This window comes from Perissodus microlepis, chromosome 12 (assembly GCF_051167445.1).
Source record: "Perissodus microlepis isolate ML-2025 ecotype Zambia chromosome 12, ASM5116744v1, whole genome shotgun sequence".
In the NCBI taxonomy this organism is placed as follows: domain Eukaryota; kingdom Metazoa; phylum Chordata; class Actinopteri; order Cichliformes; family Cichlidae; genus Perissodus; species Perissodus microlepis.
Window position 1 is genome coordinate 27,692,132 of NC_140472.1, and position 13,950 is coordinate 27,706,081.

Sequence of the window (13,950 nt, forward strand, 5' to 3'; positions counted from 1 at the left end):
TGGCAGTTACACACACACACACACACACACACACACACACACACACACACACACACACACACACACAAAAATAGCTCTAAGATCTTTTGCCAAGTATAGATCTTCATAGCCTAGTATCACATTTGCTATCTTAATCCAAAGGTAATACTCTGATTGCAATCAAACTTTCTAGGTGTGCAGTTATGCAGCTGGGTTACTAACCGATCAGAATATCAATGGTCATGAAATGAAATAAAATTCAAGAATTTTTAGAGCTGGGAAGGGAAAATTACCACTAGTAATGGGTCACAATGGGGCTTTGATGAAAAGCAGAAAGCTGTATTTACTTTGGCAGTGGTAAAAACTGCCAAAAGCCATGAAGGGATCTGAATACCTAAAGGGACCCAGTGATGGAAAATGTTCATTTGGATGTCATCTCTAAAGTAAAACTTTCAGACAAGCAAGAAATACAAACATTTAATTGAATGGAAGGCATTCCAAGTCTTTCAAGGAAGAAAGTCAGTCACTAAATGTATTACAGTAAGGTGTTGATTTACCAGCCAGAGTAATTCAATTTTTACCAGCCAGAGTAAAAATTGAATTAGCATTATTTCTGAGGAGAGCCAAAAAAAAAAAATTTTATTCAATGGGTTCTATGTATGAAGTGGCCACAAGATTTATTCAAGGGTTTTCCCTTCAATCTTTTGTTCATTATGTTTTGAACTACTATGTCCGGGAAAACTCCTCCTCCACGCTTGTGCCAGCGACTGCCGTGTGGAAGTCTTATCTTTAATTACTGCCAGATGAAATTCTCAGTTATTTATTAATTTTATTCTTTGGAAGAGATTCAGTACAGTACAGACAGTTTAACAGATTGCATCTTGCCAGCTCAGCTACAGTTTTAGACATGTGGGCTTAACAATTAAAATATCCACTTCTTCAAGCTGGATCCATCTATCTGTCGTACATGGTAAATAGTTCATATACAGAGCTTTCTACTGTATTTGAGCACTCAAAGCTTATCTGTAATGGGATTTTCTGGTATCTTCAAATCTTTAACATAATTAATTAACATAATTAACAATTCTTTTACATCAAATGCAATATTTACCTTATAAAGAATGTCACGACTTTAATTTTGAAATCCAGGTTACCAGGTTACGTTGATTTAGCAGCTTTAGAGTGTAAACTATAGCAATTACACTAAAGTTCCCTCATTTTTCACATTTGAATAAACAAATGCACTGTCAAACAGGAGTTACTCATTGTTCTTTCTAGTCTAACGCACATGTGAAGAGGACAATGCTTCATATCTCCAACATATTCAAACTGTGATGGAGAACAAGTGTGAGAATAATTTGTAAACTCCACTGACAAGTGGAGCTTCAATTGCTACATCACGACACGCGTAGGGACACATTACCATGATAATTGCTCAGAGGTGCTCTTGTGTCTGATTGCTCCTGAGTGTCTTTTATTGACTTAGTAGCTTCCAGTAACATGTCTTCCCTGAAACAGACACGGGTATATTTGCACATGCTGTCACACACTCTGACAAACAGAGACTCACAGCTTCTCCTCCACCCTCCATCCTAAGCACCCAATTAGCAGCTACACCTGGCCACCTGCCTCCAATCAGAATAGAGCGACTGTTTCCATGGTAGCCAGAAACCAAAAAATTCATATGCGGATCAGAGATGATAGGTAGGATGGATAATGACTGTCTGTATGTAGATTTAGATAACAAAAAAGGGTCTGCATGCAAAATGCAGAAAAAACATCCATTAGTCTATCGATATGTCTAAATTGTGATCTTCTTTTTTTTTTTTTCTTTTACACTAAAACAAGCATACTATATTTAATATTAAAAGGATTTGAATACATTTGCAGTGTATATCACTGGAAATTATTTTGTAAATTAATTTGATGAAGTACAGATTTTATGATTAAAATCTATTTTTGAAATAACTTAATTAAATACTGACAAAATAATATATAAGTATTATAAAGTATGTTGTTTTCTAATATTTTCTTCTGTTTGAATCTTCTTAGATTTCTAATATCATGAAATATATTATTACCTTATTATGAACCACACTGTAAGTGAATGAGGAGTACAGCTTGAAAGCACACGTCTAAGGCGTAGGCACTTTAGACACTATAGTTCTACTTTTGTACTTTCTATACTTTACATTCCTCTGTTGTCTTCCCGAAGTCTTGTAAGTTTCCATGTTAAATCATCTGTACAAATGCTGGTGGAGAAGGACCTTTTGAAAATTTAGCATTCATTTTGTTTTCCCATCATGTACAGTTGGTGCCCTTGAGGTATTATAGCTGTGCCAAATGGGTGGTCCACAAAACACTGAACACTGGCATGCTTTCAGGACGACAAGAGTGAAACACAGTTTTTGTATGAATGTCATAAACCACTGTTACTGGTCCCAGTTCTTCTTCGGATTTGCAGAAAATGGCCATCCAAGTCTGGTTAAGTCTGATCACGTCAGATAAGTTTAACATTTAATGTTACACATAGTGTGATATAACATTAGACTCACAAGGTAAAATAAGATAAAACACTTGATTCAGTGTGAGTTGGCAGAAAGAGCACTGACAACAGTTGCGAAATCATACTTCATGTTGCATCTTGAGACCGTTATCAAATCCTCACTCTCTTCATTTACCCCTATCACCACTAATCAAAATGAGCCACCGAGAGCAAAGGAGATCTTGCACTGCAAAACAATTCCTGATTATTGTTCATCAAGCTGTTGTTTTTTCTTATAGAGACAGCCCTTTTATGATTGACATAAATGGTTACCATAGCGATGGATGAAATTTGATTGATTTAATGTCAACAAAAATAACTTAAAAAGACAGCAAGACATAGACTGAGACACAAATAAACCCATTTACAGACAGGCTTGAAAAGGCCCTTTGTTTTAAAATTAAAACTGCAGGGGAACACAAAAGTGACGTTTTGTCGCTTCTTACCATCCACGTTTCCCAACTGTTGTCAGCTGTCAGGGTGACATCAATTCACGCAGACAAAACTTTCTAAAATTATTTTTCCCAGAATTGTTGTGAGCAACCGTTGTGTTGTTACATTCTCATCTGAACAATTTTCTTGCGGAACATCTAAAAATGAAGCAATTTGTCTTTATTTTTTATTTTTTTTTTCGGCTCTCTTTTGTATTTACCCGGTTGAAAGTTGTCCTTGCCAGTTTTTTTTCCCTTTCTTTCCTTTTTAAAATTTTATCTGTCTAGAAGGATGAGCACACAAGCTGTTTTAACATCACCTTCCTTTACATTTACACAGTGGCACACACTCCCCCGCTGGGAGCTTCCTTGTCCAACCAGACTACTGAGCAGCTCCACTGGAGCACATGGGATTAAGGGCAAAGGTCTGCTGAATAACTGTTGCCCTTTTTATGTTTTTGCATTCAGAGCAGAAACAATGAAAGTATGCCTTGTCGGCATAGATTCAGGGCAACAAGTGAAGCCATGTTACAGTTCAGTCTCAGCACCAAAGTCTTAAGCAGACTGGCCGGTCTTTCAAGTATCACAAATGTTGTATTCAGAAGTTACTTGACCGTTGCCTTAATAGTAATGTACAGTGATGTTAATACAGATATATATAAGGGCTTTATTGCACTCATGCATGTGTTTGTTGACAATGGATTTCATAGGACAACTGAAAAATGTTTTGAAACCTTGATTCTCTTCATCTGGATGCAGCATTTTCAGTGTGAGAAACATTTCGTCACTCATCCAAGTGACTTCTTCATTTTCAGCTGATTGCAGGTTTTCCCAACCTTTTAAACATTACATTTACATAATGACTGAAACTAGCACCACTGACTAACAATGGGCCACGAGGTCAGTTTCATGATCAATAATATGAAAATTGTCATGGCCACTGGTAAATGACCATTGATCAATTGCCATGAGTACCATTCATAGAGAGTTGGTGAATTACTGCAATAACAGCATTGTAAGGTGGTGAAAGATGTACCCTTATGCCCCCTCCTCGATTCAGAGATGGTCTTTCCCTTTTCACGTAAATGTCCTCCTTGACTCCTCGCTCAAATCAGCGTTCCTCCCTGTCCAGGATGTATATATCCTCATCATTGACAGAGTGTCTACTGACCTGTAGGTATAACAGGTGTCACAGATTTGTGAGGGTTTTAAATACAAAACTCCTTGAGAATTTAAAAATGCTTCTCTTGATATTTGCAGTTGTTCACCACGTCTCTTGTTTAAAGATATTAATCAAAAGCATCCAAGAACTAAAACAGGGTATGTTTAATTGTGATTGACACACTCAGGAATATCCCAGTGATGGTAAAGATTGTGATGTCACCAGGATCATTGGCAGCTTTGTGAATCTATCACTTATTCATCCATCACTTTGTCCAGCAGCATCTTTCCAAAATAGCCAGCCAGATTGCAGTGAAACTTGGCAACAATATTTATGCCACCCCCACTCATAAAGTCTGCTAGCTTGGTTCTGTTGTTTGGAGTTCCTGCTGTCACAATGCAGAATATAGTACATGTATGTAGGAGGCCTTTTGCAATGACTGTCAGTGTTGGCAACACTGACGCAAATTCTTTCATCTTTTTTTTTTTCTTTTTCTTCTCAAAGTATATGAGAACACTCGCTACTTCTGGCAAACTGAATAATGTTTATCTTTTTTTTTTCTTCATCAGCATCACTATCTTTGGTACCGGGGCCAAGTGGCTGTCTGTGCTGCAGGAGAGGAACCTGACACCCTGTAAGTTGTGTTCATGGATAGAAAAGAGTAAAAAAAATATGTGAGCATGGTCACAGACATATAGACACACAGACCTACTTTATGAGAATGGAATATGTAGCAATAAGAGCAGATGGACACAATAATGATTATAATAGCAATGTAATGTTGTTTGACTCTGAATGTCCTTTATTCCATTAACTGGATGAAATAACAGTTTGCCCTGTGTTCTGGAGTTTGACACTGAATCGAAAGGATAAAAAGGTTGTTATGATTTTTCATATGAGTCATGGATAGGTCCACCTAATTGCTTTTAGTGACACAACTTTCTAGAGAAAGAAAAAGATCTGGACAGATAACCAGAGCTGTGCTGGTGCTTTTTTTTTTTTTTGACTTGCTGCTAGCTTTCATGTAGTGGTTACTCTTTGGAACTTGTGCAGCAATAAATTAGATACTGTATTGTGTTAGAACAAAACACTATCACAGCATAGTTGTTAGTCTTTGCTATAGAGTAACTTCCATCAGGTTTTTCTTATTTGTAAGAATTCTAGATTTTATACCTGTTTCGCATTATTGTAGGTGTTCATTTCACTGGAAAGCAACAGGAATTCTAGTTAAGTTAGTTAAGCTATATTTCAGTTTCACACAGCCATATTTTAGACAGCAAAACTATAGTTTGAGAGACAGTTATTTCCATCTGCAGTAATTTATATCTGATGCCTCTATTCTGGGACTGCACACCTCCCAGCCTTTCCACATCCATAGATGTTAGCACAAAATAGAACAAGCATCAATGAAAGCAGGTATTACATTGATTAAGTGAAACACAGCATAAAAGAAGGAGCTGTGGTGGAGGTGGTTTTTAAAGATATCTGCAGATATGCATTCACTGCAGGCAGTCTGAAGCAGATTAACTATATTGATAAAAATATATTAGATTTTCCAATTAGCCATCGATCGATGTGGGCTGGCATTAAGATCTGATCAGATTGCAGTTGAGCTTGACATTGTAGTCCACCTCCTTACTACTACAATAGATATGTCAATAGGGCAGGGCAATATGGCCAAAAATATTTATCACAATATATATTTGAAAATTTGCGATAACGATATAACTGATGATATAATTGACGCGAGACAAAATACTTTGTCTCCTCCACAACTTTATTAGTGCAAAAAAAACCCCATCGATGTATTTTCACTTAAACAAGCAGCCCTTTTTTATGTGCATTAAAGCTATATAAAAAATTTAACAGTGCAAATGCAAATTCCTTGCTGACAGTTTAACCAAAAGGCATTTCCAGTGGAAATTGGCAGACATATCCTTAGCATAAAAATGAATAATATCCACAAAACCTAAAAAGAGGTTATACACACACAATGCAGTAATATTATGTTGAAGCACAGTACGCATTACTCCGTGAGGCTCCCGACTACGGTAGCCGTAATGCTCCGACAATCCATCAAGCGGTCCGGCTTCGTAGCTTAGCAAAGTTGTACTAAAACATTTTTGACAGATTTTTGAGCGCCGTGTACCACCTAAAATCAGTACGGTAATAACGACGGCCCGCTTGCATGATCTACCAAAAATTGTGCTTCGGTGTGTATCTGACGGACGAAGGCCAAACTAGTTCCACACCACTGAAGTTGCACCATTTTTACAAACCAATTCTGGTTCTTCTGAATTGTCAAAAAATGTTTTATTACGACTTTGGTAAGCTACGAAGCCGCACCGCTTGATGGATTGTCGGAGCATTACGGCTACCGTAGTCAGGAGCCTCGCAGAGTAATCTGGGTCCAAAACTCCGTCCGCTTCAGGTCCCAAAGTCAAACGAACACTGCAGTTAAAAACCGTCTAAATTCTTTCATCTTTAATAAAATGATCAGCGTTGCTGCTTTACCAGGTGTAACAAGTTTAACATCCAGGCATCCATGAAAACAGAATTTATTAAATTTAACAGAATTAGAAGGTATCAGGAAGTTGGCTTGCTAGTTTCCACCTAAACATGATATAGCATGTTCTGACTGAGAGATTTCTGAAAAAATTCAAACGTACAGCTCTGCTATCACTTCCAACATAAATGAAGACAGAAAACCAAACAGCAGTGACGTTTGTAGGGTTCCTGGAGTTTGGTATATAATGATGTTCTATGTGATTGCTAGCGACACAGCTATGTTAGCATAACATAAACAGTGAAGCTGGAGGATGAACGCTAACCTTTTTCCACTCGATAAAAATTAAAGGGAGGGTTCCTGATGGTTAGGGACAAATGCAGTCACATGGCAGGATGCTGTAAACGGACCAAACTTCAGTCAGGAGAACAGCTGAGATAATCCATCCACAATACGAGGTTAGTCATTAATATACTGCAACAATATGGGAATAGAGCAGCTGCGAGAGAATTCAACATTAATGAATCAATGGCACGGAAGTGGAGGAGTGGAGTTTTTGGCTTTCCCCATATTCCAAAATGTGCTTCGTCTCTTTGCTACCATCAACATGCGCTATCGTGATAACATTTGTAGTGTATGGCTAAATTGCAGCCACCAGGCTTAACAATTTTTCTGTCAGAAGTGCAAACAGAAAAAACTTGCATATACCAAGTGTCACCATGTAGCACAGTGCATTCTGATAATCGCCACAAATCTGCATTTGTTGCCCATTGTTTGTGCGTCTCTCTTTAACTTTAAATGAGCTGAATCCATTCCTAATTCTAAAACTAAACAGAAAGGCATAAAAAAATAAAACATTGCTGTGTCTCTGTGCTTGTCTCGCTCTCTTGTTCCCGCTCGCTGCCCCACCCCTATTAGCCAGCCAGCCACTTGATCCAGTTGGCACTGTGTGTGTGCATTTGGATGCTTATTAGAGAAAGAGAGCGTGGCAAAGGGAGGTGTGTGTGTGTGTGTGTGTGTGTACATGCATGCCTCCACTGGCCCGAGGAGGATAGTGGGAGCTTCTTCACTGGCTGCCCCAGCGGAGAGGCCCTTTTCCCTAGGATGACATTTGGACTGGACACCTGGAGGCATGGTGGGGGGTAGCAAAAGTCCAACTGTGTGTGTGCGCAGAGCAAGGGGCAGTTGCTGGAACCTTATTAGTTCCCAGAGTGTTATTGGCTTGTGGTTTGGGCATATGTGTGTGACAGAGAACATGCACATGGATCTTGAGGATGGCTAAAGCGATGTGTGCGGTACGTTGCATGCTCTGTCACATCAGGGTGGCAAACTACAATAACACAACAAGTTGGGGTGCAGCAAGCCACAGCTGTTCAAATGTGAATACCCATTTTATGTGTTTGGTTTGCTAATTTGGTTCAAATGATTGGTGACTACAACTTGGGTTTTTTTGGGGTTTTTTTTGGGGGGGGGGGGGGTAACCACTGTGATAACTGATCCCAGACCAGTAATTCTAAAATATGTGCAGCAGAAAAGTGTGACTATTGTTGTCTCAATACAAGCAGGTAAACTGCATATTGAGTCTGATCAAAAACTAATGTTTTTGCTCATTTGCTCTCTTTAAGCAAATGAGAATCCCAAATAATCTTTTCAGATTTTCCAATTTGCCCACATAATTTTTGACCAGTTAATCAATCCAAATTTATTGTACTTTTAGGTTGTATTCAAAAAGTGACTTCAAACACAGTTATGTATTACTAATAACTAAACTACGGAGTTTATTGTTCATCTTCTTTCGCTATTTATTTTTACCTTTTGTGTTTTCCTTCTCTAGCGGAAACACACAATCTCCAGTCCCTCCACACTATCCTGTCTACTGGATCTCCTCTCAAACCTCAGATCTACGACTATGTCTACCGCTGCATAAAGAGCACCGTGCTGCTGGGCTCCATTTCAGGTGACTCAATAACACATACCCTGCTAGGACACATATTATTTTTCTAATACTTAAGAATTTAAGAATAACATATTGTTTTTTTTTAGAATTATGACACAAAATCATTTAATCATTAAAAAGCACTGTAGATAAATATTTGTCTTAAACATTAATATTACAGTTTTAATTAATTTAAAAATGTCAAGCTTTTACTCAATAGGAACAATTTATTGTATACATTTTTAATGAATGAAATATTCAACTGGTGCATATTAGTGTATTTTCTGCTAATCAGATTGTGGTTTGACAAAAAAACTATTGTCTATAATATATTCTTTATAAAAATTTGACAGACAATCTGTGGCGCTTCAAATTAATAGGTACTTAACTAGGAACATAATGCATGAAATGCCTGCACAATAAGTAAAGATTAATCGTGCCAGCTGTTGTTTTTTTTCTCCAGTTAGACCTAAAGACCTGTTGTCTGTTTTGTTCATTAACAAATGAAACCAAGTTCTGTTTATTTTTAATTTGATTCAGCCATCGAGTATCCTTTATACTCCATTTCATCTTTCTCCTGTTTTTGATTAAGAATAATAGCTGCATTGTAGCTACATTGAGGACAACTTGTGATATGCTAGCTTTTATCAGTGAGTTTGCATTAGTGTTGGCACGATACTTGAATTTACTGATATACTGATACCCAAGAAACTACTCAATACTTGATAACATTTTTTTAACTACAGGGTTATATTACGAGACAAAAAATACTATCAGAGATTACTATTTTCAAGTTACTTAAAAAATTGTGGTTCTGTGCATCTGGTGACTAAGCTCCACATTTTAATTACCAATCAAATAGAGTTAGTCAGGTAGGCTGTTATCTTGTGTCTAGACTTTCCTCAGTTTCAGTCTGGTACTTTCAGAGAAACTTGGCATTTTTTAGACTTAAGTAATTGTTTTATTCTGTAAAATTAACACCATCCATTACAACTCTGCAGACAGGACTGATGGTGTTTGTTGCCTGGCTCTCACATTAATGTTATCATTTTAATATTAGCCATAGCTGCTAACCACTATCTTAATGATAACAGATGGCTAAGGTGGCTATTGGATAAAGGTAACGTCAGCTGCTCTGTTTTTTCTCCAGTGGTTTCCACAGCAGCTGGATCCACATATTTGATTTGGCAAAAATCTTATGCCAGATGCTCTTCCAGGCACAACCCTCCCAATTACCTGGGCTTGGGACCAACACTGGCACTAGCTTGTGACACCCTAAGGCAAGGTTTTTGGTAAACGGGTAATTGCTAATAGCTAACAGCTAACATTAACGTGTGAACTGGCCAGTTTAACATTCATCATAACTGTACAATACTTCATTGTTGTTGAAACATGAGCTTTTCTGACCTTTTGAAATTCCCCCTAAAGTGCTTTTCACAAAACGGAAGAAGAGCACATTAGAACACACACATACACATGCACTAGCAAAACTAGCAAGCCTGTTGATCCCAAATACAAATGCAATGTCTAGCCTTGTCCATTAGATTGTGTTTATTTTTAGATGTGTTCTGAGTGTTTTCTTTAATCTAGACTAGTCGACCACTTTGATTTTCTCTCGTGTTTAAACAACTAATAAGTTAGTTGTAAGGAACATCCCTGACAAAAATGAAAGAAAAGAAGGATTATGTAAATGTAAGATTACTTATATTTAACCTAATGTTATTTTTTATATATATTGACAAATCAAGATATTTATATCCAAGATGATTCTGGTGCATAATGTGATGTCTGAGCAACAAATTGTTTGGTTCCTGATGTCTTTATGACAGAAACCGGATACTTAAACTTTAAAAAAAAAAGTATTTTAAAACATTTAAAATATATACTGTATTTGTATTTTGAAATTTTAAAGCTAAAACAGAAAAGCATCTGTGACACAAGCACAAAAGGACTGATGCATAATAATAAAACAATAAATTGTATAGAAGGCTACATATTCCTCACCACCCACAACTGTCGCACATGCACACACACGCACGGGTCTAACGCACACAGTGCTTCTCAGCCCATTGTGATGTTGTCAGGCCAGTAGAATGCTATCTGTCTCTTTCTGTGAGTCCTGAAACGTTTAACATTTAGCAGAGCTCGGGTGACTGACGTATTAAACACACACACACACACACACACACACACACACACATACGCACACTGAGAAGCAGCTTGGAATGTCACGCTTGCATACACATACACGCAGCCATTGTGAATGACAGCCCAAATGGGTACAGCATATAGCCTCAAATACACAAGCAAACATATGCAAAGTTGCACATGCTCACAATGACATGTAAGTCGAAATGCTGGACACAAGCGTCAGCTGAAATGTCAATCACAGGCAGAAATCTGGTGAGAGATGGAAAATAAACAGAAGAAATCTGCGAGCAGATTTTCTTAGGTTATTTTTGTCGTAAATATCTGTGTCTCTGCAGAGTCTGTAAGATAAGTGAAGAAAGAAATCTGTTTAGTGAGGAAGGTGGTCTGTGCAAAATTTGCTGTAGGCTTAAGAATCTACTGAAAACTTCAAAAATAGTTGGTTATGGCAATTACACATTTTCGTTTGTTTGCCTTATAGGTTGTTACTCAACAACTCATACGATTTTGTGACACACATCAACAACTTTTATGAGACAAACACATAGAACGAATCAAGGAAAAATAAGTTTTTGCTTATTAGCTCAATACAAAGCTGTATTCATCCCCTTTTTAATTGCGTTAGTAAGTCAATAAAACAAGTTCAGTATTAAATGGTATCACATAACAGAGGCAATGAGAAACCACGTTAGCTGAACAGATAAAACTGTTTTCTTCTTCCACTTTAAAGATCCTTTATAGTTACTTTGTAAAGATTTTTTAATGAGTCAAATGGCTTATGGAAACAGTAGGTTCTGTAACTGTTGTAGCTTTTGGCATTAGAAAAATGAGTTTAATCCCAACAGTGCCGTTGAGGTGCATCAGTTCAGCCATTGTGCCAAATTACGTTATATTTTACCATAAGGTTTTGGGACTGCCATACTCCAGCAGCAGAAGTATGAGGGAAAAAGTAGAAGATTTCAGATGCCTGTATACCTTGCTGCTTGGCCATCAAACATGTTTTATTTAGAATGTGCAAACCATCTCAGCTTTGCCTCTCTGACTTTGTCTCCAAAGAGCTCAACCTGTTCCTGTCTTGTTCCTCTGACAGTATAGTGTTATAATATTTGAACAAAATGATAGCTAAAGTGGTGAATTGTGAAGAAGACCCAATTTGTTATTCATCTGGACTCGTCCTTTTGGAATTATAGCGCTGGCTCTTTGTGAATGTATGTGTGACTCGGAACAGCAGGTCCTGCCCCAGTCACTTTCCATCTTGCTGCCAAGGGCAACAGAGGGCTGCAACCCTTTTGGCTGCCAACCGACCTAACCTTGACCCATGAGGTCAATGCTGTGTGTGTGTGTGTGTTCTGAATGCTCATATATGTGGGTCCCTTGCTGATTTTACCCCGTGTCACTGTGTGTGTATAAACATGTGCTTCAGTTAAAGTCTACTTGGGGTTGTGAAAACTTTTAACGGAGATTGTTGTGTATATCAGGAGAGTGTTTGTGTGTTTTCTGTTCAGCAGGGACCTCAGACCCCTGTTGCTCTTCAGTGGGTGATTTTAACACTTTCACTGCTGGATTTACTCAATCCTAATATACCTCCATCTGACTCTCCATATGTCAGCTCTCCACACCCATTTTGTCTCTTCTCTTCTCTTCTCTTCTCTTCTCTTCTCTTCTCTTCTCTTCTCTTCTCTTCTCTTCTCTTCTCTTCTCTTCTGTGTCTGTGTGTTAATTTTGAAGTATTTACCAAGTCATCTTGGTTACATTTTCCTTTAGTTTTTGGTTTCAATTCAGTTCATTTTTGGATATATGAATTCATGCGTAGGTTAGCTGTGTAGGTTGCTTAGTTTGTCTCAGTTGGTGGCTTTTTTTGACCTCAAACTGTGCCGGTAGTTTTTCAAAGCAGTAACACCTCCACAAATGAAAGAAGATGTGCATGCACGCACTCACATGTGCAAAAATCTATGAAAACTAACTGGGGAGTTCAAAAAATCTTTTTCTTCACTTCAAACTAGTCACTGCTGTTAGGAGCATCAGATCAGTGGTGACACGTTGCACTCTTGTGTATATACACCTTACTCACACATGCACACTAAATGTCAGATGACGGAAGGCATCCCAAGAAAACCACATTGACTTTTGGCTTAAATGTGCTTCTGTTTGTGTGTGTATGTATGTATTTTTGTGTGTTTGTACTCACCTATTAAGGTAAATGTAATATTAATCTTAATTGCGTATCGTCCCACTATAAGTGTGTGTGTTTAATCAGAAGACAAAGTTTCTACTTCCTCCTGGGAGCCAATTAGAGCTCAATAAAGAACCTGCCAGAAAGGGAGACGGAGAAAACGAGTGTAAAGAACAAAGAAATGCAAGAAAGGAGGAAGGAGCAGTAGAAGGGCATAGAGCAACTGAGAGAAAGCAAACAAGATGGATGGATGGTATCTGTCACGCAGAGTGGAACGAAATAGGGAGGTAGAGAACAAACAATAAGAAGGGAGATGAATAGAACGTGTCAGAAATGGTATATGATTGGAAGGTAGAAAGAGATGAATAGATGTGTGCGTCTTCATGACAGTTTTAGGAAAGTGCTGCAATGGGAAGGAACTCCTATATAGGTCAATGAAGGTGGAGCAGCGAGCTAATGCTGCCTGTGTGTGGAGCAAAAAAATACAAGACACTGGTATTAAGTGTAATAATGTCTCTTGGTCAGTGTTTGCTGATATTTTACATAGTTACGTGATATGGGTGTGGCTCTGGTATTCCAAACTAAATGAAATAAGGTAAAAATGTACAAATTGCCTCCTTCAAACCAGTTTCACCATTTGAGGTCTAAGTGGAATATGGAAATATGGAAACTAACGATTGTCTTTATCATAGGCGTCATAAGTATATGTCAAACATGGTCAAAGTTAAGACTAGAAGAATCACCAAAGCAACTTCCTGTTCCTGTTACCACAGCTCTTACTATTATTTATGAAGTTTAAGATCCAGTGGTCAGGGGCAATAGTAATGTTTGGCCCAGGTTCTTTGTGGCAAGAGCTGAGGAGATTCCACTTTTAAAACAGAAATAAAAAAAGCCAGCATAAAGTTTGCTAAAATACATGTAGACGAGCAACAGTGCTTGTAGGAGAAATCACAATTAGAATCGCTCATGAGCTCCGTGTTCACTGAGGAATAAGAAAAAAAACAAACAAGAATTGCTTTTAAAGAAAAGAACACCTCTTTGAAACACAGATGGTACTCTGTTATAATGGG

General features: G+C 37.9%; 1 protein-coding gene across 1 annotated transcript in view; it reads left to right on the forward strand.

Moving 5' to 3' along the window:
* The window catches only part of aacs (acetoacetyl-CoA synthetase), a 44,640-nt gene that overhangs the window by 24,941 nt on the left and 5,749 nt on the right, over positions 1 to 13,950 (forward strand). The window contains exons 11-12 of the mRNA XM_084945587.1: positions 4,687 to 4,751; positions 8,458 to 8,580. Coding sequence (XP_084801713.1) covers positions 4,687 to 4,751; positions 8,458 to 8,580 — 188 coding nt within the window. The remainder of the gene's footprint in view (positions 1 to 4,686; positions 4,752 to 8,457; positions 8,581 to 13,950) is intronic.